At 42.8% G+C, this 26,287-nt stretch overlaps 2 protein-coding genes across 5 annotated transcripts in view; one reads left to right on the top strand and one right to left on the bottom strand.

The window, feature by feature from the left end:
• INPP5A (inositol polyphosphate-5-phosphatase A) overlaps positions 1 to 21,482 on the top strand; it is a 146,577-nt gene extending 125,095 nt beyond the window's left edge. Inside the window, exons 12-15 of one of the 4 annotated variants that reach the window (XM_042019651.1) lie at positions 14,140 to 14,251; positions 18,434 to 18,502; positions 19,705 to 19,792; positions 19,891 to 20,352. In XM_042019651.1, coding sequence (XP_041875585.1) covers positions 14,140 to 14,251; positions 18,434 to 18,502; positions 19,705 to 19,785 — 262 coding nt within the window. In that variant the 3' untranslated portion in view covers positions 19,786 to 19,792; positions 19,891 to 20,352. Of the gene's footprint in view, positions 1 to 14,139; positions 14,252 to 18,433; positions 18,503 to 19,704; positions 19,793 to 19,890 lie in introns of all 4 variants that reach the window. The other 3 variants (XM_042019650.1, XM_042019648.1, XM_042019649.1) reach the window with 3 other exon arrangements.
• Positions 21,483 to 23,401: 1,919 nt separating this feature from the next.
• NKX6-2 (NK6 homeobox 2) lies at positions 23,402 to 26,173 on the bottom strand. Its single transcript, XM_042019652.1, has 3 exons — positions 25,356 to 26,173; positions 24,901 to 25,073; positions 23,402 to 24,205 (listed from the first exon to the last, which is right to left on the bottom strand). The coding sequence occupies exons 1-3, from the start codon at positions 25,768 to 25,770 to the stop codon at positions 23,957 to 23,959; spliced, it is 837 nt and encodes a 278-aa protein (XP_041875586.1). The 5' UTR covers positions 25,771 to 26,173; the 3' UTR covers positions 23,402 to 23,956.
• Positions 26,174 to 26,287: the final 114 nt, after the last annotated feature.

Consider the following 26,287-nt stretch of genomic DNA (forward strand, 5'->3'; position numbering starts at 1 on the left):
ATATGAGACTTGAATATGAGAATATTGCAAAAAATAAAATACATAAAAACAACAGGCTAAACTCATGCATACACAAAGAGCAAACTGGCTTTACATTAGGATGCTTTTTTCACCCATCCCTCCTTGTTTTCTGTGTCATGAGGCAAGGACATGCTACTGTCCATCCCATGGTCCTTGCGCAGCCACAGGCTCAGGAAGTCCTGTGTAAGTGAGGTACTTTCAGAACTGGATTCTCAGTTGTAAGAGTTACTGCAGGTCAATATGGTAGTTTTGTTCATGAAACAAGCACATTGATTTCCCAGAAGAAATAACATTATTTATTTTTCTTCTTATTGAAATAATGACCACAATGTTCTATTAACTGCAAAATCGTGTATTTTAAATAGGCAAAAAGCAATTATTTTAATGTAGTACATCTTCTTTTTAACTTGGAATCTTTTCACTCATGCAAGGAAGAAATTAAATATATGGCCTACATGTCTTGCTTTTACTTCCGGTAGTTCTTCCTCCATTTTTCCTCTTTTTTCTTTTCTGTAGCTTATGATGATGTAGCAGCTGTTATATCACATTTGTAAATACAAGCTTGAATTACATTTGTCATATATCCAGTCATACACTAGATTTTGTATTTTTAACAGAATACAATATCTAGTGCATGACTTGTATCTAAAATCCTTGTAACTGAAGGAGGGTACAATCAGCCCTGTAGATTTAAAAACCATTTCCTTAAGCTTCTTGTTATTCTTAGCTGGAAAGTGTGCAGTGCATCCGTTTGTTCTGCAAGTGCATCAAACAAAGGCTGTGTCACTGAAAGAAGGGACAGAGAAAGCTCTGGTCACTTTTGTGTCAAGCTTAGGGGCTTAGTTAGCAAGCACTGGAATTTAGGAGGAAGTTGTAAGCAATTGTAATGATAGCCTTAAAGTAGTATTCCAGAATTTAATTTATACATGCTATTTTAATTATGGTCGATTTCACCTCTAGTGATTTTGTCTGTGAATCACTCTCTACTTCCTTGATCCTTCTTGATGCTTGGTGTTCTGGACTTACATCATGGGATGCAGACAGTATCTTGGTTAAAACGGTACTGATCACATCCAAGTATTGCCTTTCACAGCTCGCAGGAAAGGAAAGGGCAGTTAGGACAATTTTCTCTTTCTTTCATTTGCTTCATCATTTCTGCATGCAATTAATTGATTGATTGTAGAACACAGAGTTCTACAAATCGATAGCACAGTTGCATTTCTGTCCTACTTTTAACTTTTTCCCTCAATTCAGTGGAAATTCAGTGTACTTTTGAGATAGATAGGAAAGGTCACAGCCCTTTGAGTCACAGGAGACTGTTACTTAAAAATCCATTTTTTTATCAACCTAAACTGCTTATTCTCTGGACTTTATCATGAGATATTACTGATACACTACTGTAGCTGGCCTGAGGTTGAAAGCTTTGGTCCTTCGAGTCAGTGATATTTTTGTGGTCAACTTCAGTGGGGTCAAAATTTCGCTCTAAGCAGTTTTCTGGGTTTGTTTTCACACCACTCCTAGAGTGGCGTCACACCATGGTCCAGTTTCTCAGGTGTAAGTAGGGAAAGGTGGAAACAGGCTGCCTTATAACTGACCCTGTTTTACCTTGGTGCCCTGAGTGGCACCCAGTGCAGCACAAGTTCCAGTCCTGACCAGGACAGCCAGTACCCATTGTTCATAAGGGGCTGTGTGCCCAGTGAAAAATACTGGCTTTGTAGCATCAAAATGAGCAAAGTACTGATTAAAATAATTAGTAAGGAAACAGTGTCTGGTGGCACCCAGCATATGGCAAGTGTAGGAGAGAGAACACCTTTTTGGAGGGAAAGTCTGGAGCCCAGCTGGGCCTGAGCAGTATTTTCCTAAAGCCTCATGGGCACTGAACCCTGTCCTGACGCTCACACGTGGTCGCCATGTGGGCCGCCGTGAGCAGCTCCATCACACGCTCCTGCAAAAACTTCTTCATATACTAAAGAATTGTTTGTCTCTAATTGTACTTTTCTCAGTTACCACTGTACAAGTATTTCTGAATTTAGTTTTAAATTCGAGTCTGTGGTTACAAAAAATGAGAGTAAAAGTGATGCTGTTAAGATTTGGAAGTTTTGGTGACCTCAAAGTGCTTAAGTACTTCTGAGTACAGACTGAGAAAATAGTCAAGTCTGATTCTTGCATATTCTCAGTTTTTGTTTGAAGTTATGGAAAGATTTCTTCTATTGTACTAATCTGAACAGAGAGAACATTTTTATATCTTTCTGTATTAATTGTTTTATGTTAATATATCTGCATCTTTTACAGTTGATTTCTCTGTCCATTTTTCTTAATTTCAAATGAAACCATGATAGTCATGTAGGCATTTATTTTTATACTGGTAAAATTTTTTTTAAAGGAAGTCACTATACTAAGGAACTGCTAAATTGCCTTAATACATTGATAAAAAACTCATATATTCTTAAATTTTTGGGAAACTGAGGCTCTGTTTGTCTGTACAGGAGTGATTGGGAAGAGATACCACTCTTGATGTCTGGGATTTAGGGAAAATAATAAAGAAAAGGAAGGGAAACCAAATAAATGCAAACTCTCATTTAAAAAGCTCAAGGTTCTTCTTACCTTTTTATTTAGGGACCTAAAATTCTGAAACTGTCAGTCCTTCTCATTGCCAGTTTTTCATGACCCTGAGGTAGCATTTCATTATAAGTAGTGATAGAAATGTTGGCTTCTGAAGCAATTCTCTAACTATAAAATTCCATGATGAAATGATGTGCTGGAAATACCTCAATGGAGTTTTGTTCTTCACTGTATTTGTAACTATCAGTTTCATTTTGCTCTTCAAAATCCATGTGCAGTGTGCTGTGTGCTTTCCTGCAGTTTGTTACTTACTTTTCTCAGCTGATTGTAAACTACATCAAGCAACCAGGGAGAGCACTTAACTCTTATGACCTGTCTAGGAAAACATCTCAGGAATCATTATGCACAGGTTTTGGCAAAAAAAAATAGGTCTGTACATATTCCCAGCCTACTATATTGTGTTTTTAATACCAGCTTTTATAAACTGAATGTTATATAAACCTTTTCTTATTTTCTTTCTAGTCCCTGTGCTAATGGTTCCTAAAAGTAAAATTTGGTGTTGTAGGGACTATCAAAAGTTTTAATTCTGTAGAGAGTGTACATTCTGTACTGAGTCAAGAACACTTCACAATATTTTTTGTAAACTGCTGAATTCTTGCTTGTCTCTAAGCAATAATGAATAATTCTGTAGAGTAATTGAAATACCAGGGGCCTCTTTTCCTGCATTGTTATATTTTCCAAGTCCAGACAGCCACTGAGAAAACACAAATATCTCTGAACAGCTCTTCTCAGCACTGGGTGTTCCAAAGAGAACTGTTCTACAACAAGTTACTCCAAATCTTCTGTGCTGTGTGGTGCTCTGAGTGAGGACACACCTCATTTAAAGCCTATGAAGGAAGGTGTGTTATGTTGACTGTCCATTGGGAAAGGCTGCACATAACACTGTAACTGAATTAATACAGCCTTGTAGACCTGGCTTAAATCACTAAAAGCCAGGACAGTCAATTCTATATTTAGAAAAGCTATTTTTCAAGACTTTACAAGTTTGTAATGACCATTGCTTTTATTGTGTATTGAAATGTGACATGAGAGGCTCCAAAACAAGAAGTAGAACACATGCTTCCCTTTGGTTCACAGCAGAATCACAGAAGAGCACCTTGCAAGGCTGTTGCAGGTGGATTTTTCTGCCCCTATACCATATCTGCCTTGGGTTACTCCTTCTGAGTACAGCCGGTGTGACATCAAAAGGACAAGTACAGAAGTAGAGGATGCTGTCAGCCTGTGGCCAGTCCCCACCTCTGTGAGGAGAAGGGAGCTGAGTTCTGCTCTCAGAGTTCCTTCTACAGTTCATGGGACAAAATTTGAATAACAGCTCTAGGAGGGGAGACTAGAGCCTTGGCAAGGGTGATAAGATGGCAGGTGAATGAGGATTTTCAAAATTGCCAGTTTGGTTCTCAAACTACTAAACAATATTCAAATGGGCATTTGTTGGATTTTACGAACTACATGACTATTTTTAATCATACGTAATTTTTGGTAGGTGTAAATAACAATTATTTATGTAGTACATCTATGAGACTTATTAATTGATTTTGCATCTGTAAATTGAATGGTATTAAGGCAGCACAGCAAATTAATGTTACTGCATATGCAAAGGAGTTTTGACAGGGTCTTGATGGATTCTGTGTTACTGCACAGTAACACAGCTTCAGGACTTTTTAATTAACCTTAAATGTGGGAAGGATTGAAGAGCCACTTCTGAGCTTTCCTACAGTCACATCTAAAAATAGCATCTCTGCAGGCATACTTAGGGAACTCAAAACTAATCTCTTGTTCTTCCCCAGTGCAATACTGTCATTTAGTTTAAGACCATATGTCTGCTTGATCTGATGTGAATTCTTCCTCCTGCCGTGGGTGACCATTGCACTGTGGTGCAGAGGGAGGGGTGCTCAGGTAGTCACCCCTTAGAACCATCAAGAACAAAGCCTTGACTGAGCCTAAGGGTGCCTCCAACCCAAACCATTCCTTCCTTCTGTGATTTTACAGCACTGACAGCATCTGCAGGCCTGTCACTTATCTCCTCTCTGTTCAGCAGCCCTAAAGCATTTCCTAAATTCCTCTTCAATTCTGAGTTCCTTTTAATTCTTTAATGTATGTGCCTAAGCCGTATCAGCTCACCACTCTGTATGCCTGTGCCCAGAGGAGCATGCCAGGGATGCAGTGAATGAACTTCCAGGGAAAAGAGTCTTACGCAACCTGGTCTGGACCCGGATCTACTGATGCTGTGTCCACACAGGCTCCCAGCATGTTCTGTCCAGGGTCCTTGGAGCTTGCAGGGCAGTGGCAGGAGGACAGCCTGGGCCAGGCATTCCTCTGGCCCTGTCCAGAGCCCACCCTTCCCTCATAAACCCTTCCTCTGTCCTGGTGAGATATGCAAAAGGTGAGGGCAGCCTGGCAGGGAAGCCACAGTTTAACAAAAAGCCACGGGCTATGTGGCAGGTCTTCTAGGCAACATGTAAACAATCTTTCCAACAGAGTATTTTTCAGGCATTATTCACCCACTCCTATACTCCTGTATTTTGAGGCCTTTTACTTTATATGGTAAATATTCATGTTTTCATCTTCTTACCCTTTGTGATCTAATGTAGTCTGTAGCAACCCAAGCCACTGGAGACTAAATACAATTTAGAATTTTAAACTCTGTAAGATCTGTCACTCAGGCTGAACAGTCTGGCCATGAGCAAATAGCCCAGTGTGAGGCTGCAAAGGACTTCATAGTAGTCAACAATCACTGCAAAAGGCAGGAGATGTGAAAAAAAGAAGTAACTACATTGTGGTCTGTCAATATACAGGTGGGCAATTGTTACCTTTATCACTGCTCTCCATTAATTATTATAATTATTCTTGTAGCTGTTGTATAGCAAAGATAGGAGCTGACTTTAGCAAGAGTTCACACCCACATACAAGGTTTGCTCTCAGATAAGGCTGCATGCACAGCAATCTTATGTATTAATCATTCTCTTAAAGTGACCTATTCTTGTTTGCTGTTGAATTAGGCTGTCATGTAATTTACTTGTTGGACATATGTTTGTGTCTTAGATACCCTCTGTGTGATATTTGTCTCAAGCAGACCCTCTGCACTGGCAGTGTCTTGGCTTTTGATGCCTCTCACCAGGAGATGGATTGAATCTCATTTACTCTCAACAGGGTGTTCCTCCTTTGGAATTCTCTCTAGCACTGGTTCATTATTCTGCAAAAATCTTATTTAGTCTATAAAATATATTTTCTCTACCTTGTATTTTGTCCCATGACCCTTCTCTATTCTAGAAGGTTGCACAACGACACATGTATTTTTCTGGTCTGATTTGCCCTGAGCCAGCCTGCTCTGCATGAAGCAAAGCCCAGAGCGCTCCCTTGTTCCTTCCCTTCTGCAGAGACCATTCAGAGCAGAACCTCTGTGTGCCATTGCACAGAGCCCTGAGGTCACCCTTGGGTGTGACATGGAAGGACAAGATGATGGTTTAGGTGTCAACAGGCCCCCCCCTTCCTTTCCAGTTTTCTCACTGCCTCTCTGCATGTTCTCAGATCATACAGATTGCCTGCTGCCAGGGCAGGGCAGCACTCCTGAAGCAAAGGGAATTCTCATTTCCTAGATCATCACCTCAGTAATGCTGCTGCATCCTGTTGTCTCACAAAAGGGAAATTAGGCACTTAAATTTAAAAGCCCTAGGTTATTTTTATGCTTGCTTTATCACTTACTTTTTTAACATGATTTTTTTTTTTTTGTCAATTAAGAAGTATTTTCCACTGAACAGAAATACTTCAGATTCACTCATGCACTGTAAAACACCTTCCAGGTATTAGTGAGGTATGTGAAGTCACCCATGGATCTCTCAATCCCCAAGGAACAAATTCCCACATGACATGATGCAGTTGTCTGGGTGCTTCCAGCATCTAAGGCTGGAGCACAGGAACAAATTCCCAGCTGGAAGCAGAGAGACAGCTGTCATTTCCTCCAAAACAATTAGAATTTAATCATTACAATGGTTTTTCAGGCAGATCTTTCCTCCATGTTTCTCCTCACATTAAACCAGTGCCACTCTCACCAATTCTGTTTGCAAATTGAAACAGGGTGTTTCTTTAATTTGTGAGGAACTGGAGAGCATTACCCAAGTAGGCAGTTCTGTTTGGTTTAAGGAATTGTGGCAAAGGGGAAAAGAAAGGAAAACCAATGAAGTAAAAAAGTTTCAAAGAGTTAGTCTACACCATGTGTAAGGTAAGGACTACAGACTATGCTGCAAGCAGAAAATAAAGCATATTCTAAAGAGCTTATGGTCTTTGCTGCCAGCAAGGCTGTCCATTGTATTCCCATCTGAATGTACTGCTGAAAAGCCCAATAGTTTGGAGCTTGAACCCTGACCCACTTCTTGCCTCAGGTTCCCAGTTATTTTTTTCCAGCATGAGACTTTGTACGTTTTAGCCCCAAAATAATGTACTTTTGAGAAGTACAGGCAGGTACAATCCCAGAAAAGACATTGAGCTCAATCACAGTCATATACAGTAACATCAGGCTGTTCTGGTGCAACAAGCCAGCACTGGGTCCTTCCCAACAAGCCAACGTTATTCATAATTCCATTTATCCACTTGTAATAGTAGCAGTATTGCATACATTGAGTGGGATACAGCATTATTCTTATTAAAGCAACAGAGTGCATCACTCAGCATTCACTTATTGCCAAATAATCTATTTTAGTATTGCCAAATAATCCATTTTTGCTAGCTGGGCCTCCCCACAGCTCTGGGATCAAACAGCAGAGCACAGTGTGCCAGTTGCCATCAGCCACGTGTCAGCCTCTGGTCCTGGGCAGGTTCTGGTGCCAGTGGGATGGAGTGAGCACTAGCACGTGTCCTCCTCATCACCAGGGTTTGGCCATAGGGTGTGAGCAGCAAGGGGAGATTTTCGCTATGGAGAACATTCTGGGTGAATGTTCTTCACAGAAAGTGAAGGGTTGCATTATGCTCCCTTCACAAGAAAGAGGCTCTGGGTTTATTTTTTTTTTAACTGAAAAAGGTCCAGAGCAACACTGGTGATACAAGAATGCTCACTCTGAAGCATATTACAGACCAGTATTTTCCAAAGACGAGTGTTAAGACAAAAAGCAATATGCCCAGCATAAATCCATAAAAAAGATTCTGATAAAAACACCATGTTGTTAAGCCTCCTTTTTTGTGTTGTGCCCAATCAGGGCTCAAGTCCTGTTTACCCATCCTGCCCTTTGCTGCTGGTTTGCCCGGGCGACCCCCCCTTCCCATTGTCACCTTTGACTCCAATTGTTGGTACTATCACCATGGTGTTAGTGTAGCCTGTGCAAGTAGCAGCTGTTTAACACATTGTTCTATAACTACTATGTTTGCAGGGCTCTGTTTGCCCTCCTGATCTGGCTGAAGTGAGACACGTATCGTGGCCAGTTGGCTCGCAGAGCATCACCAAGGCTTATTAGTGTTTTGGTACCTGTGAAGCAGATAATCTAATTCAAACAGCAGTGTGTCTTACTGCTTAGCTTAGATCTGCTGCCTAAGATGACCATATGAAGATAAATTACATGGGGTCGTTTGTTAGGAAGAGATCTAGGGAATCCAACTCTCAGGTTCAGGGAAATAAAAAATGGTAATTCAATTTTGAGGAAGAAACTAACACTCTGGTAGCTGACAAAAATTAGATGTCACCCTTTGATTGGTTGAATGGCATTTTGTTGAAATCACACTCGTGTACCAGTTCACACTAATGCTAACTGTAAATTAAAAATATCAAAATATTTTTATTTATATCTTTGGCCTTAAAACTTTCAGAGCACCCAAAGGTTGTATTGGCAGTCCACATTCACCATCCTTTCTCCAGGTAAATGTATCTCAGACAATCTGAGTGCATGTCAGAGCTGAAGGTAAATTTATCCAGCATTTTTTCAGAAAATATGAAAATAGTAAATAATAGTAAATAATTATCTGATTCCGCTTTTGAAGTTCTCTGTCAATGTCATATATAAATAGAAAGACTGAAAAGTGAGAAAAGGTTTAGTAAATGTGAGTACTCATACCTAAGCTCAAAAATAAAATGGACCAAATCAAAACTGTATCTCAGCTTTTCCCATAAAGAGCTTGGTTTTCATTGATGCTTTATAGTTCTATCCCATCTCAATTATTTTGTATTAGAAAAAAATCAGTGATATAAAATGTGGGGACTATTGACGGATGAGGGAGCACAAGGAGTTTTTGAATGGGAGGCATTTCCACTCCCTGAAACATGATAAAGTTTGAACCTAGATGTAGGCTGCAGAATTGTTCAGAATGACCTTTACTGGACTAAAAAAGATGAAATAGCTGAATTTTCCCCACTGTTGCCTAGTGAGTGCTGCCACACTTCCTACACCAGCAGTGGAAGTGTGTTGTCTGTAGAAGACAGAGTCCCCAGAGCAGCACCGGAGCGTTTCTGGCAGCAGGGCCTGTCCCGCGTGCTCTCTGAGCGGCGCGAGCTGCAGCAAACTGCCTGGGACAGGTAGAGGTAAGAGCCCTCCAGAGGGAATTAATTGTTTCCTGTTAGAAAGTACATTTCACCCATCTCACTAACAGATTTTATCCATTCTTACCCAAGAGTTCATTAGGAGCGTTTTCCCTAACTGGAAATGCTAGTTAAGGAGACATTTATATACACAGCATTGCTGGCTTGTGTTTTGAGTTAAGGCACTGCTGACAGGATGGTTTATGATGTCGGACAACTTTTCACCCTGCAGTAAGCATTTTTGTAAAGGTGTCTAATCATCTCTGACAATACCTGTCAGCAGTAGTAGTGCTCTGATATTACTGACCCTCTTAATGGTTTATTTTCCCCAAACAATTGCCAAGTAGTTCTCATCCTTATTGACTGTGAGTTCATTGGACAGCCTGCTCTTTATTAACAGAGTAGGTTAGCAATTCATCAAAGTATTTGGTTGAATTTCAACAATATTAAACATTATATTAATGATGTTGCTGGAAGTTTTATTCAGAAAACCCACCTGGCAGTAATCCTGACTAAGTAAGTGTAACTGAAACAAAAGTTTGTGAAATAGCGTGGAAAAGCAGCTAGAAGCAGCATCTTGACAAAAAGTAAATCCTAAACAACTGGAGATAAATTGTGCAAGCTTTTCACATGGATGCTCCAGAACTGCCTGTCCATGCGTCATCCAGGGGCATGCACAGTCAAAGTGTATTTTGTATAATTCTGCTGGCTGGCATACACAGAGAATAACAGTCTCTTTTTGCTATTAATTACCCTGCTAATATGAGTGGTTAAGGTCCTAAATTCCAACTTTGCCACTGTTTTAAATAGGGCATAAAATTTGTTCCATGTGGAATTCCCCATTTCCCCATGTATTTTTAAATAGATGTAATACAGTGTGTGTAAAAAAGTCTGTAATTGTGCGGAATACTAAGGAAGTGTGTACAGCCTTACCTCTAATACCTGATGTGGTAGCATTATATCTATTTATCATTTGTTTCAGTGGTACCTAGAGGCCTTTATCTGTTGTGTCATCATTTTTACATGAGCACTCAGTATTCATTCTCAAGATCACTGTTTTCTGTGCGTTACACAAGGTAGATTGTGATTGAGGCAGAATGCTAATGGAAGGAAAAAATAATACATTCTTCCCTATCTAATTGTGGGACAGGGAGAGCTGGTTTTACTTTTTTCTCTGCCACGGTCATCGTCCTGGTGGTCAAGATGAAGGATGGAAGCACAGAAGGATGGCACACTACTTCCCCTCTGAGAGATTGCTACTGGAATTGTTAACTTTTGATTATTTGGTATAGAGTCCTTAAATTTCTTTTTATCAGATCTGCAGTCGTTTTTATCAAATCTGTAATTATTTCTACAATTCACAAATCAGAAAATCTGTTGACTAGAATTATTAAGTAAGTTTTGACTTAAGAACTGTGAGTTCCTTACTTGCCTTGAGTGAATGTGTTAAAAGAGGCTGGAGATGTCAGCAAAACAAATCTAATTTAATGCCCTTGATCGTAGACAGTCTTACTCCTAATGTCTTTTGGAAGATGGGTATTACAAGAATAGTTCTGCTTTTTGCATGCACACAAGCTTAAATTTACAGTAATTTTTAAGAGACTATTTATGCCTGATGGCAAAGAAGCAGTCAAGAAGTGGGGTTGAAAGGAAGGACAAGAGAAGGGAAATCATGAAGCCAGCTTAGAAAGAACAAAAAGTGAACGGTCAAATAGAAGCGTGTATCGGCACACTCGTGTCTTGGTTACCCACTGAAGCAAGTGGAAATATTTTCCAGTTTCCTGAGTCCCATCATGAATCTGTGCTTTCTGGGCAGTGGCTGTATGGGAAAAAGCAAAAGGAGCGTTGTGCCTTCACGTGCCGGCTGTGCGGAAGCCCATGCGGTGCCGTCGGTGCCCGCTGCGCGCTCCGCAGCCCCCGGCCTCGGCAGGTGCGTGCCAGCAGGAGAGCACACAGGGGCTGCCTCCTGGGCACCCACTCCGGGTCTGAGTCTGAAACCACGTGCTGGATCGGCAGCTGGTTCTGAGCCTTTGGGCGTTTTCCCTGAGTCTTTGATTCTGCAACATCTTTCTGTTACGGCTGCATCAGAATCATCAGACTTCCTGAAATGCCTATGCACCTGTAAGCTCCTCCTTCCATTGCTACTCTTGCCTGGGTTTAAATCCCATCAGCTGGTGGGAAGACATCCAAAGGAAGTAACATTATGTAAGACACCAGAGTATCCTTGGGGACAAGACCCTTAAAAACACTCCAAACAAGCAAAAGCTTCAGAGTTCACATGCAGATTATTCATTTCTGGAAGCAGTCACACTATTTTCATGCCACTATTCACTTAGCTATGGAAGAGGATGGTGGAGACAACTTCTGGGGGGGGTGTATGGTATTTGAAAAGTTCTGTTCTGGAATAGTACACATTCAGCAGCATGTTTATTCAGTGACAGGTATATTCCAGAAATCTCTAATAGAGCTTTTCTTTGCAAAAATCTATTTAAGATCAGTGGCATATAATAAATTAAAATATCCGTACAACCCAGAAAGTAAAAAAAAAAAAGAATCTCTCATGGGAATTTTGAGTCATATTTAGCTGTGACCACTATTTGAGCCCATCTACAGAAGAATTTTGCTTATTTCAAGGTGTTTGTGACCCCTCTAGAGCATGAAGGAGGAGAGCAAATAGTTTTCCCAATTTTGGGGGCATTTATCTTGTTAGGATTTTTTATTATGTCAGTGTCAGCATTTCACTGAGAGTGGGACTTGCACACGCCAGAGGGGAGGGAGGGAGGGAGAAGCCTTATTCATTGGGGTGCAGTGAGACAGAACACTCCATGCTTCTTGCTTCCTTCGAAGGATTCTGCCTTGGAAAAAGAAGAGCTTGCCTCACTTTATTATATTAAATTATTACCTACAGGTCATTTTGTCTGGGTAATTTTGCAGCATTTATTTTTATCTCTGTCCCAGCCATTAGAAATCTGATTTTTCAAAGATACTGGTAAACTACAGTAACTTTTTGACTCTGTGATCAGTGCTAAAGACCTTGAAAAATTGGCAGAAGTTTTCACCCTGTGAAAACATTAAGATAAATAAAGCAAATTGATAAATCCCATTTCATAGAATATAGGCTCTAGGATTAAATGCTCTAACACATAGCAGTAACAGATCATTCCAGGTACAGAACATCATATTTCAAAAACCATACAGTTAATGCTGTAAAAGGAAGGATTATTTGAAATGTGATTGATTCTTATACCTTTATGTCATAAAAAGTAGCTTCAGTTATCTGGGGTTCTGGAGTAAGTAGAGTAAGAGGTTATGAGAAAAAGTCAACCCTTAAGTTGCAGACAAAGAGCTTCTACTACCAATGTACTATTACATCATCAAAATATTTCACAGACACTCAGAAATAAGCTGTACTTCTATATGTCAGTGAAGCAGCAAATTGAATTCTCATAATATGTTTTGAAAATGAGTCTTGTTAGGTTTGATGAGGTGGAAAACGTACTGAGATCACTGGTTTGTTCCAATACATTCAGTACGCTTTTCTTGGATGTTTGCCATGGCTAATCTTTTTAATGGCACTGTAGCTTGTAAACCCATTTGGTAGAGAGCTGTACGTCTCTGTTTCAGAGTATCACACCAAGCAGGATGGTAAATAAGTTTCTCTTCAAGCATGCAAACCCTTTTTCTACAATACTAGAAATTTTATTTTAACACAAATTTCAGAAAAACCTCAGTATTTCCTTTATGAATTCACTGAGGAGCAGAATAAAATGCAAATGTTGTTTCAAATACACTCACACATACATATGTAGATGTTTGGGGGTTTTAAGAGTTTTATCAAGGCAGACTTCAATTAATTCTGGCCCAATATTCAAGAAATTGAGCCTGTCACAAACCCTCTGGATTTCTCCAAAACCCCTTCTTAGCTACTCCCACATGCCATTTTGGAAATGGTCTAAGAAAACAGTGGGCCTTTTACAGTGTGATGAGCCATCATGGAATGCAAAGGTCTGTCTTACTAAACTGATGAGAACATTTGGGTGAGACATGAAAAACTCTAGCCTCAGCTTGTTGAGGGTGAGCCAGAGGTTGCCCCTCAGGTGCTTCCAATGATTTCAGCTCATGGGCTCACACAGGTGTGTTACTCTAGTTATATTTTGAAGATTAAAATAAACACTTTCTGTTGTCCTTTAAAGCTAAGTTAGAATGCACTGGAGATGTCATAGCATGTTTATGATGACCCCAGAGTGTAGCTACCATTTAATCTGCTTCTATTCAAGATGTCTTTACAAAATAATATACTTTTTCTTAACACAATTTCATAGGTACAGGATCTTATGTAGTCAGCATCACTTTCTTCAAACCACATTCCTGATTCCTTGGTTCTGAAAAAATCCCCTGCAAGGCCTGCTGTCTTGTCCTGTCTTCCTTTCTATCACCCTTAAAGAATCCATATAGGAGAGGTTTCTGTATAGCTGCAGTGATCCCAGCACTCTGAACTCTGTTTTCTGCTAAATTATTCCTGGATAACTCCCCTTGAGAGAATCCTGCAAAGAAATTGCACAAGATGAATTTTTTTTTTTCCCCTAGGTTTCATTTCTCACCTTCTGCATGTATATTTTCCATAGTCTCTTGTCTACTTTCAAGTTGTTGTTGAACTGATTTTTGTACTTCCACACAGATAAACAGTTTGCTGTCTTTAAACACTCTCACATGCAAAAGCACAAGGTAGGAGGTGAGAGTTTTGAAACTCTCTTTTGAAACTCTTTGTGTGTGTCTTAACTTGTTAACTCTACAGTAGAGTTGTAGATCTGAGAAGAGACATAGAGAAAGAGCACATGAAAAGGAAAGAGGGAGGAGAAAATAAATAGAAACACGTACAAGTGTCTAGAAGAGCTGCTTCTAGACAGTGAAATTTTGGAAATACTATGGCCCTTTGAGCCAGAGGTTTCAGACTGCTTTGCCAAGAGTCATTAATGGTTGTGGTTGGGATTTGTTTGCAGTTATCCCTACAGCGAGGACTCTAGCCAGGGAAGGCAGTACATGAACACGAGATGTCCAGCCTGGTGCGACAGAATCCTGATGTCCCACTCAGCCAAGGAGCTCATTCTGAAAGTAAGTACAGACCTGCAGCCCCCCAGTACCTCCACACTGCATTTATCTGCACCAAAGGCAGGTAGGGTTGAAAGACTGTCCTTGAGTTTGCCTGTAGCAAACACTTGCCAAGCTGGAGACAGCACACCATGGCAGTACATAGAGGGGTGTGCCTCCAGTGCTTTGCACCCAAAAAGGGGGACTTGGCCCCATAAACCCACTGACAGTGACTAAAAGACGAGCTTTCACAAGCAGTTCTTTTGGTATCTGAGCTGCCAATGATGATCAGCTGTCTTCTGACCTGTGCCACTTCTGTGCTCTTCTGTGCGGGGATGCACAGCACCGGGAAACTGCTTGCTTTAAAGAGAGTAACTGTAAATAAAAAGCCCCTATAAAAAGGCCCCATTAGTCCCCCAGCCCAGTCCACCCTACAAGTAACATAAACAGCAGCACTGCCCATACCAGGGATTCAGCAGGGATGCAGACAGAAGCGGGTACAAGTGACTGCTGAGGAGTCATGCAGTTGAGAGAAAAACCTGTACATCAACAGCTGGAGGCACCTGAGTTACCAGAGTGGTAGATTTCCTAAGGTACTCCCAAGAATATGTCAAGTCCTAGACAGGCCAAATCTATCGCTGTCCCCTGAATGAGGATAGTCTCCAGCAGGTAGGCTCCTAACTTTGGTACACCAACGAGGTGCCTAAATTCAGACATTCCGTTAGAGCTTTAGAGATAAGCTTGTGAAACATTTTTAGAACATACAATTCCTCTTGGGATTTTGGTGTTTATAGATAGGGTTAGGGTTAGTTGGTGATGCTCTATCCAAGGTTAAATGATCTAAATATGGTTCAGGAGCCTTCCAGTTTTCTTTTCTGTCATTTGCTCTCTCCTTTTTGTTCCACTCGGCCCTCCTCCTTTCCTTGGAAGCACTGGACCAGGTCAACTGGTTACCTGTGCCAACTTCCACTGCCTCTGTTCCTGTGTGCTTCCTCGTGGCACCTAGACCCCATCCTGCTGATGCTGGTTACCAGCTGTTCTAAAGGGCCAAGAACAGATCAGGAAAAGGGTGTGTGATACAAGATCTCTCCCACTTCTCTCTGTTCTGAGCTGGCCGGCTGGCCGTGGCCGTGGGCGGGCTGCATAAATGGATGTACTGCAGTGAGGTTGTCTTGCTGACCAGACTGTATGACTCTAACAGACTTACTGAACGCAAAATTGCCAAAAGTCGTGTGTCTGTCTGTGTGTTCCTGTATAATTAATGCTGCTTAGTGGGAGTGAATTACAGAAAATAATCGTGTAAGTAAATCAGTGTTCTATAGCTTCATGGCTTCTTTTTTTCCTGTTTAAATTAATTACACCCTTGAAACTTGCTCTCCTGAAGTTTATAACCTTCTTTTTCTCTCTCGTCGGGGTTATTTATCTCATGATTAGACTGTTTGCTTTGCAGTATATAACTCACTAAAAGGCTGGGAACATGTTTTCCACAGCTACTCGAATTTCAAGTCAAGGCACTTCCTCACACGTTTTAATGTGTAAAAAGTGTCTGCATGACATCTTGAAATTTCACCCAAAATTTTAGACAATACATGTACTGCAGTATTCAGTAAAAAAATGTGAAGCCTAAAGGCAATACAGGCTTTATAGTCAAATAGTAATGTCAAAATCAGTGTTATTTGGTTTTCTTACACAAAAATATCATGTGAAAAAGTGAGACTTTACCCAAAATATTACGGATAGTACTTGGCGACCATGAAATTCCTAAAGAACAAAGGATTAAAACCATGAAAAGAGTGGCCAGTGAGGGAAGATGTTTTTTTTTTTTTAAGCTATGAATAAGGAGATAAAAGTGTACACAAAAGCTTGGAGAGTGTAAACAGTACCAAGAGAAAGGAATTCTTTCTGATTATCTAGAGGGCTATAACTTGGATATAATGGGAGAAGATTAAACAAGGGAAAACAAAGTTAGAGCACTGAAGAAGTTTGTAAGTGTGAGGTCAGTTACAATTCCCATTCTCTGTGTAACAGAAACCCGATCAGTTGGATCATTCAAAGCTTACCTTTAAAAGTGCGCGTCATTCTCTCTGGAGCTTTGCGTTTACAAATCGTGATCAGGCAGGTTGGGGTATCTCCAGAAGCGCATTGGTGAGGCCAGACTGGGCTTTAACTCTGTGAGCCTGTACCAAACATAGGAGCTAGCTTATCCAACCCAAAGCAAAACAGGGATTCTGGCCCATAAAACCTAATGAAAATAGTCATTAGAAAAGAATGCTGAACTGATAGAGGAAAGGGCAAAATGACCCTACAGGTTTCTGTGGTTCTACACAAGAAGCAGTGTTGGCCTTGACTGAGAACTTACTCCACTGCAGAGACCTATACTTTGAAGCTTTAAAAGGAACTCTGAAGAAAGTAAAAGCAAATTTTAAATAATTGATTACACTGTAACAAATCCTTAAAATATAAATGTATATGAATTTTTAAAGAATTTTTTCAGTCATAACTATCTATTGAATATTCTTATGCATGTAATTATTTTGCTGTATTAATTTTTCTTATAGTTAATAAAGTGTTTATTTTTCTGCCTAAGCAATTCTATATTTTGTTTCAAACAAAAATTGTAATAAATCTGCATTTAAATCCTAGATAAAGAGAGGATAGTGTGCACAAACTGCCACTGTACAGTGTGTTCAGCTACACAGTAGGCATTACAGATTGTACTGACATGGGGCTGTAAACAGCTTTCATGCAACATCATCTATCATGCCATGGTCGGTTACCTCACCATCATGTTATTTTATGCTTCCTGAGCCCTAAACCACCAAAGGTTGCCCACTGCTCAGGAGCTGCGCTGATGCCTGATCGCATGAAGTAATGAATGCTCAGCCAAGTGTATATTGTTTCTGCTTGTGCACTGCTGTAATTTGTTTATCTGTCTAAAGATTATGCAGTTGAAAATCCACAATTTTATGCTGCCTTTGTAAATTATCAAGTCGCTTTTGATGAATGTATCCCCACTTCCGATGCTGGTGGCATTATGATCTTGAAATATTGGAAAGTGCTCATGCATACAATGCAGAAGGTTATGTTTTTATATTTTTGGCAGACAACCGTGCTGTAAAGTAAATCTGACCTTAAGCTTCCTTACTGCATTAAAGATAATTCAGTTTTAACTTTATAGTCCTAAATGCTACTGTTTATATAAAGTTATTGCCCAGTCAAACTTGACTGATTACAGATGAGAAAGTCTTGACTGTTTCATACAAAATAAATTAGTATTGCCAACTAGTTTAAAGCACATCTACGATTGTATTAGAGACTCGAGAGTGTCCAGATTACAGATTTAATTAGCTTATAGAAATTGTTTAGCACAATAAGAAATTGTTTTGTATGGCAATGTATTTGTATTTATTCCTGAAGTACAGTGCCAGAGAATCAAAATAGCTCCTCCAAATCACGTTTATTGCAAACGGCAGAAAGATGACTACATTTTATTGTTCGTTAAGATAAAAATGCTAAAGAAGTCAGTGTATAAGGGTAAAGTTCAACATGGAACAAAATGAAAGCAATTCATAATGGAGACTGGAGGAATGTCATCCGTCATTTGCTGCTTTTCTTAAAATCACTGAATGCTTTTTTTCAGATGAAGAAATTTATCTCAGAGAAATGATTAAAGATTATACTCAGAACCTGAAAATAATAATTCATCTCTCTGAACATTTAAAATCCCTTATATGATGAAATCAAATGCTGTTATAAGGCAACATGGATTACATTTAATTCAGAGAACATTTATCTCACCTAATTCAATAAAAGTTGTGTTGTTCTTAAAAAAGGTCTGGCCAAATGTGGTTGCTGCATTTTGCAACAGAAGCCTGGAATGCAACTACAACAAGTCACTCATTTCACTTAGCACAGTGTTAGCCACAAAAATTTCCCAAGGTCCTGTCAGCAGGGAGGAGAAACAGAGATCTCAGGAGGTTTTTTATGCAGGCAAACTGCACAAATTACTGCCAGCGGTACTGGGCATAAAAGTTCATTTTACACAGTCTTCCTCTGGAGAGGCCAAGCTAAGATGTGTTAATATCACCTCGTTCAGAAACTGGTTTCACCTACTTGCATAATATTTCCAATATTTCTTTCTCTGTGTGTAATCTGGAGAATCCTTGGACTGACTAGTGTTTTGTTGTTTTTGTTTTTTTTAACTAGTCAGAAAATGATGAGAAGATAGTAATATATGACCACATTGGGCCAAATGTCTGCATGGGGGATCACAAGGTAATTAAATTAAACATTTTAGTCTTTTATCTTCTAAGTTTTTTGTTAGGAAGGAGAATGTATGGACTAGGTTCTATTAATTTTAAGTCAGCCATATCTCTGCCCTATTTTTAAAGTAACACCTTGAAAATGTTTCAAAGTCAAATTCAGCTGAAGTCAGTTTATCAGAATAGCTGCTTGTATGAAATCAAAGAACGGGACAATGGGTGATAGAATGAAAGCAGGATGTGGTGCAAGTGAAGAGGAGCAGCCATCTGTACACTTAAAACTGTTCTAGCATAACACAAGTGATTTCATTGGGTTATCAACTGTGCTTTCAAAGCATAGCTTCACCTAGGTTGATGCATAGGTGCCTATTAGTAAAAGAACATATTGGCAGTTCCATATTCAAACAAGTGATAAAAAGACTATAGAAAAAGGACAAAGAATTACATAAATACCTGTTGTTGAAATTAATAAAATACCTGAATTTTGCAAACAATCTTCTTTGCTGAAGATACCAGATGGAAACCTGTTAGAAATACAATAAAACAGAGTATTTGCTTTCTTTGAAAAAAGCCAATTGAGGACTAGGAGGTAACCTCTGAAAGCCTATCTAAAAACAGCACTGAGGCTCTTGAATGATAATTCAGAGAGGGATAGTGGGTAATTGTATGTGTGGATGCATGTGTACATGCAAATCTGAACTCACAAATACATACCCCTATTTAATTCCATGGTCAGAGTTCTTGTGAGACAGAGAATTGTTTTCTAAGGAAAAATGCACTTAAGGCGTTTGGTCCAGTATCATGCAAGGTTTTAAAATAGAGCAATTACTAACTTATCCAGTAAACAAAAAGCTCTGGGTCAGCCAGTTCAGAAACAGCAATTTTCGTTTCCTTCATCACCAAAGTGGTGCGGCACTGTGACAAAAGGGAGATGTGTATGGGACCTGAACCTCTTCCCACAGAAATCAGTGGAAAATTTTCCTTTAGATTTCAGTGGGAGCAGAAATCTGTGAGGAGATAATGTTGTTCCCTTGTGCATTTTGTAATTACATTAATTCAAAAAATGTTGCAATGTTTTATTTCCAGTCATAGGGAAGTTTTTGTTTTTACCTCTGACTGTAAAGAAAAAAAAAAAACCAAAAAAACAAACAAACAAAAAAAAAACCAATGTATATTTCAAACATGTAACTTCTATTTTTCCCTAACTTGCTGCAGCCTGTGTTCCTGTCCTTTCGAATAGCTGCTGGGGCAGGTAAACCTATTGCAAATGTGCACAAGTGTTGTGTCGTGCAGTGATGTGGTGGTAAATATCATCTTTTTTCTTTACGTTTATATTACATTTTCTACATCATTTCCCCTGTGTTTATCTTTCTTTTTAAAAAAATGCCAATTCTGCAACAGGAAAAAGATGCCTACGAAGTGAGAAGATTTTCCGTGAAACCACACTGTAGCCAGGAGGGAAGACAGCACACTGAAATCTGTAATCCTAACAGCTGTATTGATAAATCCAGTCCTGAGTGCCACATTTTTAGACTGCTGATCGTACACTATGCTTCAGCATCTGGACTCTGTTTGAGAGAAGCCTCACATACCTCACTGTCTTGTATGTTCATGTGACATCAAGTAGAAATGTGGAATTATTTTTTATATATATGTCACAGTTCTGTTGCCAAAACTCTAAATAGACAGCAGAGATGCTATGTATTCTAGATTTCACAACTTTCAACTTTTACTAAGTGTATTTGTCAATGTGGAAAAGCTATTTCAGCATATTATAAACTTTTAAAGGTATCATGCCCCTTATACATCTTTACCACTTTGGGATTTTGTACATTGGATTGTATAGATAGAGATATTGATGGTTTTAAATGGTATTTTCTTTTTTGACCAAGGCTTATGGTTTGTGTTTTAGTTTTAGTATTTTGGTTTTCATTTTTTAAAATTTTTTTCTCATTTTATTTACTATACTGCCATGTTACATGGTTTTTGAATCACACAGCAGCTGCTTTCTATACATACATATATATGTGTGTGTATATATATGTATGTATGTGTATATATACACAGATATATAAATAATTTATAAACCTGACCAAAACTTATGCTAAATATACTTTCCAATATGAATGCTTGAGAGTGCCATATCAGCAGTAAGTGTTGGAGTCTTAGCAGGTTTAGTTAAGTGTACATCAACAACCAACATTTATATAATAAATAATATATAGCAGTGCCATCCTGGATACAGATATATAGCATACTATATAGCACATATATTAGCAGTTTCACTTTGTTACTCCTATAATCTCTTCTTTCTATGTAATATTAAGGATTGAATGTGAAGTTCTTAGCTAGGTTTGGGTGTAACTTTCCAGAATTTTGTAAACTGTTTTTGTCAGTCTTTTGTTACTGTTTTATGGTGCCATATTCGATATTGAAACAATAACATCATGGGAGAAGAAAATAATCGTCTGCTTCAAGTAGCAACTGTATTGGACACAGACTGTATTTATACAGTGTTAAAGGAAAAAAAAAGACCAACCATCAACCCAACTGTAAATTTTCCTGGTTAGTAGCTCAGTGCAGCCTACAATATAGTCTTGTTACAGACATTTTCCTCCCACCACTAAATACAACATTAAAAGGTGATTAGGGAGTCTGTTGATGAAACACAAATGTATGTTTTATTGATTTAATTTAGAACACTACAGAGTTCATAGACTGCGCGATGGCATTAGATTGATGCTTGATTTTGGTATAAATCACTACCACTGAAAATGATTTGATGTCCGCTTGCAGAGTTTTCTCAACAGTACAACCCAGTTTGTAGCAAGTATTGTTGCCCAAAGGGTGTCTGCAGCTCTGTATTGTTATTGTGCCATGTTGCATTATAACCGCACAGTAATTCTATTTAAGCAAACTCAACTCATGATAACTCTGAAGGCCTTTAGAAATGAGTACTCTGGTTCTCAAGCAATAAAACTAATCATGGTGAACATGGCTGTGTCTGCCCCTTTAATCTGGGCATTGGGGATTACAGGGAAATTACTAAATTGTCACATTTCTTATTGAGATACCTTTTAATCTCCTGCCAATTAACAAGGTTATTTTTCACATAAAAACCTCTATGATAGGATGCAGTTTTGGTGTTAATCAAAACACAACACAAACCGAGGCAAAGGCACTGAGGAGCTGATATGGGAGCACTGATGTGAGGAAGGTGATGCAGCTTTACGAGCTGCTCACAAGATGCCAGTCCTCAGCAGTAAATGTGCCACCATGAACTCCTTCATGATTATCTCCAGTTTCAGAAGACCTCTCTAGCCTTTTCCAGCAGGAGCCGAAGCCTCGAGTACAGATCAACTTGCTGTAGCCTCCAGCCGCGGGGCCGTCTGGGGCCCGAACTTTCCCCGGGGGTGCAGGGTATGCCGGTGACCTGCTGGGGTGAGCTGCTGCAAATGCTCCGAACTGAGCCCTCAGCAATTCATAAAACGCAACTTTCGCCTTTAAACAGCCCGGGAGGCGAATCCGGGGGCGCGGGGTGAGCCGAGCCGGGCCGATCCCAGCGGACACCTCTCTGCAGCCCCGGGACAGCCGAGCAGTGACGGGCTCTGGCCCAGGATGGGAACGGGTCCTATCGGCTCCCCCCTCTGCCTGGGGCCGGGTACCCGGGCTGTCAATCCTGCGGTGCCTCGAGGCCCCTTGCTCCCGTAACGCCCCCTCCGAGCTCATTTCGTTTAAGAACTGTGGGAAGGACAGGTGGGAATGATTAGCCTCGAGCACAGGTGTTTTTATCCTGCTACTTCCCCACAGGACCCGAACAGCGGCCTGGTCTCAGCGTGCTCACAGCCGGACGAAGACTAGACCGTAAACTCGATTTATTCCCTCTGTAGCCGCGGCATAGCTGGGCGCGTCCCCGTTTAGTGAGTAGGGGCCTGCGGGACCCCCCACCCTCCTCGGGACGCGGAGCTGCCCCGGCAGGAGCGAAGGGGAATCAATCACAGTGAGCGGCGGCACCGGGACCCAAGGGGGGCTCCAGGGGGAGAGGTCCAGGCCCTTTTCCGCAGCGGAACCGCGCCGACGCGGGTCTGTGTCGTGCCGCGACATAGACGGAATTTGCGCGGTGGGTGACAGCGCCGTGCGGACCCCGGCACCGAGAGGGCGAACGGGGGAGGCCCGGGCGCGTCCCTCCCCGGTGCGGGGAGCCAGGACTCGCCCGCTCGGCCCAGGGCTGCGGAAGCTGGATGCAGAACGGGGGGGCTGCAGTGCTAGAGGCACTGGGTCCCGCACCGGACGCTGGCCTTTGCTCGGGCTGCGAAGCCATAGCTGAGACACGGGGAAAAGAGAACCTCTCGTTCATTTAAAAAAAAAAAAAAAAAAAAAAAAAAAAAAAAAAAAAAACCGGCAAAAAAAAAAAAAAGCACCGTAACAACCCCGGCAGCTCACACCCACCCCCGGATTTGCGTGTGCGAAGGGGAGAAATGCGGAGTCTCGCCGCTGATCTCAACGACTTCGTCCCCGGGTTTTTGCACCGGTCGGTACTCAGCGCAATGGGAGGCATACCGGCCCCGACCTCCCCTCTCCAGAGCGGACCCTATCACCCGCCCGAAGCCAACGAAACGCTCTTGGGGCCAGGGACGAGCGTTCCCGGTTTCACACGCAGTTCGAGCGGCACCTTCAGCCCCGGGTGTCTCTCCTCTCTGGGGCTGTTGGGGAGTCCCCTAGCGCGGGTTCCCATGAGGCAGTGACCTCGGCCCCCGGCTGTGCCACAGGGGCTGGGGCTCTCCCGGCTCAGCCCACCGGCCCCCCGACGCAGGGGCTCCTTTTCCCTTGCAGGGCACCGTCGGGAACCCTGCAGGAGCTCTGGGGTCCCCGGCCTCTGGCACAGAAATGCCGGAAGAAACTCGCTAAAGGAGAAGGTTGTTAAATAATTTATTGATTTTATACAAATTCTTTCCAACACGTGTGGAGACATTCTAATGTAAAATCAAGTGTCCATTTTCCTCTCGTGCTTTTTTGGGACAGTGGTTTGGGTTTTTTGGTATTATTAAGCATAAAATCCAGAGGCAGAAGAAATGAAACTGCCAAAATACTCAGGGACGGAGTGAAAGAAAACTGCTGTTTTTACACTAGAAATATACATCACAAAATCTGAAATTTACTATATACAAAGTGGCTGAGCTGGGACTTGGGAGCCATAGAAAACGTAACAAAACCTGATTGTTAGGAGCAGGAAACTAACAGGAAAGCTAAAGGAAAGAGTGGGAAATCTTGAAGGAACACAAAACCCAAAAAGTTGAAAAAATTTCTCTGAAATTTACATCGATGAGAAAGAAAATAATTTCATAACTTATTCTGTAAAAAATATATACATTTCACATACATCTTAGGCTGTACAACACACCACTTCAAACACCCAGTTACACTCACCCCCGCCGCGCTGCCCGGTGTGGCCGTCGGCCCCGCACCCTCACAACGTATCCGAGCTGGTGCTGCAGGGGCTGACAAGGGACAGGTTCGTGGATTTGTGCTTTTTCAATAGCCTCGTGATTTTTTCGTCATCTGAGTTGGGGTCCAGGGGCTTGTTGTATTCATCATCGTCCTCATTGTCCGAGCTCTCCTTCAGCTTCTCCGTCTCCGAGTCGTGCTTCTTCTTCGCCGAGGCCATCTCTGCTGCGTGTCTCTTCCGCCACTTGGTCCGTCTGTTCTGGAACCAAACCTGGGCACCGGCACCGGGCACAGCTCAGCCACGGCCTCGGCCCCGCCGCCGCGTCCGCCCCCGCCCGCGGCGATCCCGTCCCGTCCCGCAATGCGGGGCTGCGGGCACTCGGAGCAGAGCCTGCACCAGGCAGAGTCTCGGGCGGCTCCTGGGAAGGGGCCGCCCCGCTGGGGACACCGGCCCGTCTCTGCGGGACTGCGCCACGGTTAAAGCAGCAGCTTCCCGGAATAGTCGTTTATTGAAAATGGAATACAATAGCCAAAAAAATCAGTATTTTTGGCTTACAGTGCACCCCAACACTCAGATGCACCTGCAGGCTTTACTAAAAAATTTGCAGAGTTACACAAAGTAAACTTGTGCCAGTGGACACGATCCTCGTGGAAAAGTGACCCTTCAAAAATAGTTACCTGCGGGGGGCTTTTTGTCTTGGTTGTGATAGGGTTTTTTTAATATAATATGTCTATTTATTTTAAATTGTTTGCAGCACAGAGAGCTCTGAGCACAAAATAATTTAGGTAGAAATTAGGCTAAAATCTATCCAATGTCGAAATCTATCCAATGTTAAATTCTAACTGACTTTTTAAAAAAATCCCTGCATAGTTGCGCAGTGTTTGTGGTTGCTAGTAATCACCGACATGGCAGAAAGCGGCCGTGGCCGGGAGCAGGAGAGACGGGAGCCCAAAGGACGGACCTACCTTCACCTGGCTCTCGGTCATCCCCAGGGAATAGGCGAGCCGGGCGCGCTCCGGTCCTGCCAAGTATTTCGTCTGTTCGAAGGTTTTCTCTAAAGCAAATATCTGCTGCCCAGAGAAAGTCGGTCGAGAGTGTTTCTTCTTGCCGTCCTTGTCCAAAACCATCCCCGTCTGAGCTGAAAGTGGAGAAAGAGCTGCGTCAGGGATAAACTCTACACTACTCCCGGCCCGTAGCCGGGCCCCGCCAGGCGCTGCGGAGCCGCTTCGTGTGTCCGCCGGCTCTAAAGCAGGGCTCGGTCCGGGACAGACCCGGGGCCGTGAGGACCGAGTGACCCGCACCGGGCCTTCCTGCCGCCCGCCCCGTCTACCGCGCTCGTCCGCCAGCGGCTTGGGGCCGCCCTGGCTCTGGACCCCAGGCCGCCTACTCCTCGCGCCCTGCAAGAACCGGCCGCACTTACCGGGACAGGCGAGCCGGGGGTCTCTCCAGGGAGAGCCTTGCACCACTCCCGGCCAGAAAATGGGCGGCCGTCCCGGCAGCTCCGCCAGAGGCTTCGGGTAGCGGGAGACGGCAGCGGGGCTGAAGTACATCCCGGCCGAAGCCGCCAGCCCGTTGATGCGGGGCAGCCCGCCCAGCAGGTTGCTGGCACTGCCTACGGGCCGTCCCAGGATGTCGCTTATTCCGTGCGGTGTCCCCAAGGGGAGTTGCGTATTGAGTCCGCCCAGGGCCGGCGCCTTGAAACCGGAGGGGTTCTGCAGGGCGTAGGGGAACAGGGAGGTCTTCATCTCGGCCATGTTGTGCAGCGCGGCTAGCGGCGCACTGCTAAGGACGAACGCGCTCTGGCGATTAGCATCCATCTGTCCCACCGCTAACATCTGCGGGCATCAGCGAGCGTGGGTCTTCCCCAATCGCGCCGCGGCCGCTCCGCTGGGAACCCTCGCCGGGAGCGCGGCCGCGGGCGGGACGGGCTTCTCGCCGCTCGCGGGATCTCAGCGACAGCAAGTGCCGAAGTTTGCTGGGAACAGGAAAATCCCGGCGCTTGACCGCCCGCTCCTGCGGCGCGCACCTCCAAAGTCCAGGCTAAAGAGCGGCGAAAGCCGAGCCGGGGCAGCGCGGCGAAACAACAGACCGGGAGTCCCACGAGAAAGAGTCCCTACCGGCGGCGCGTCCCGGAAGACTACAGGTAATGCGCTCCACGCGCGATCGGGATGCGGGACCGGCAGCTCCGCGCGTCGCCCCGGCCGCGTGTCCAGCGGCCGCGGGGACGCTCCGCGCCGCGCCCCGCGCGCAGATAACTGCGCGGGCACCTGCGCGCCCCGCGCCCATTGGGCGGCCACCGCCCCGCGCCGCCGCCACCGCCCAATCGGCGCGCGGCGCGCGCCTCCACCCCAA

The sequence above is a fragment of the Corvus kubaryi genome, unplaced genomic scaffold, assembly GCF_017639235.1.
Source record: "Corvus kubaryi isolate FWS band 111438036 unplaced genomic scaffold, C.kubaryi_AGA036_p1.0 138, whole genome shotgun sequence".
Classification (NCBI taxonomy): domain Eukaryota; kingdom Metazoa; phylum Chordata; class Aves; order Passeriformes; family Corvidae; genus Corvus; species Corvus kubaryi.

Bases quoted from the DNA above. Each gene is read 5' to 3' on its own strand.
- NKX6-2 (XM_042019652.1), bottom strand. From the start codon at position 25,770: ATGTTAGCGGTGGGACAGATGGATGCTAATCGCCAGAGCGCGTTCGTC. The intron at 25,074-25,355 runs GTAAGTGCGGCC...CTCCACTTTCAG, and splicing joins CCCCCGGCTCGCCTGTCCCG to CTCAGACGGGGATGGTTTTG. The intron at 24,206-24,900 runs GTAGGTCCGTCC...GCCGGTGCCCAG, and splicing joins TGACCGAGAGCCAGGTGAAG to GTTTGGTTCCAGAACAGACG.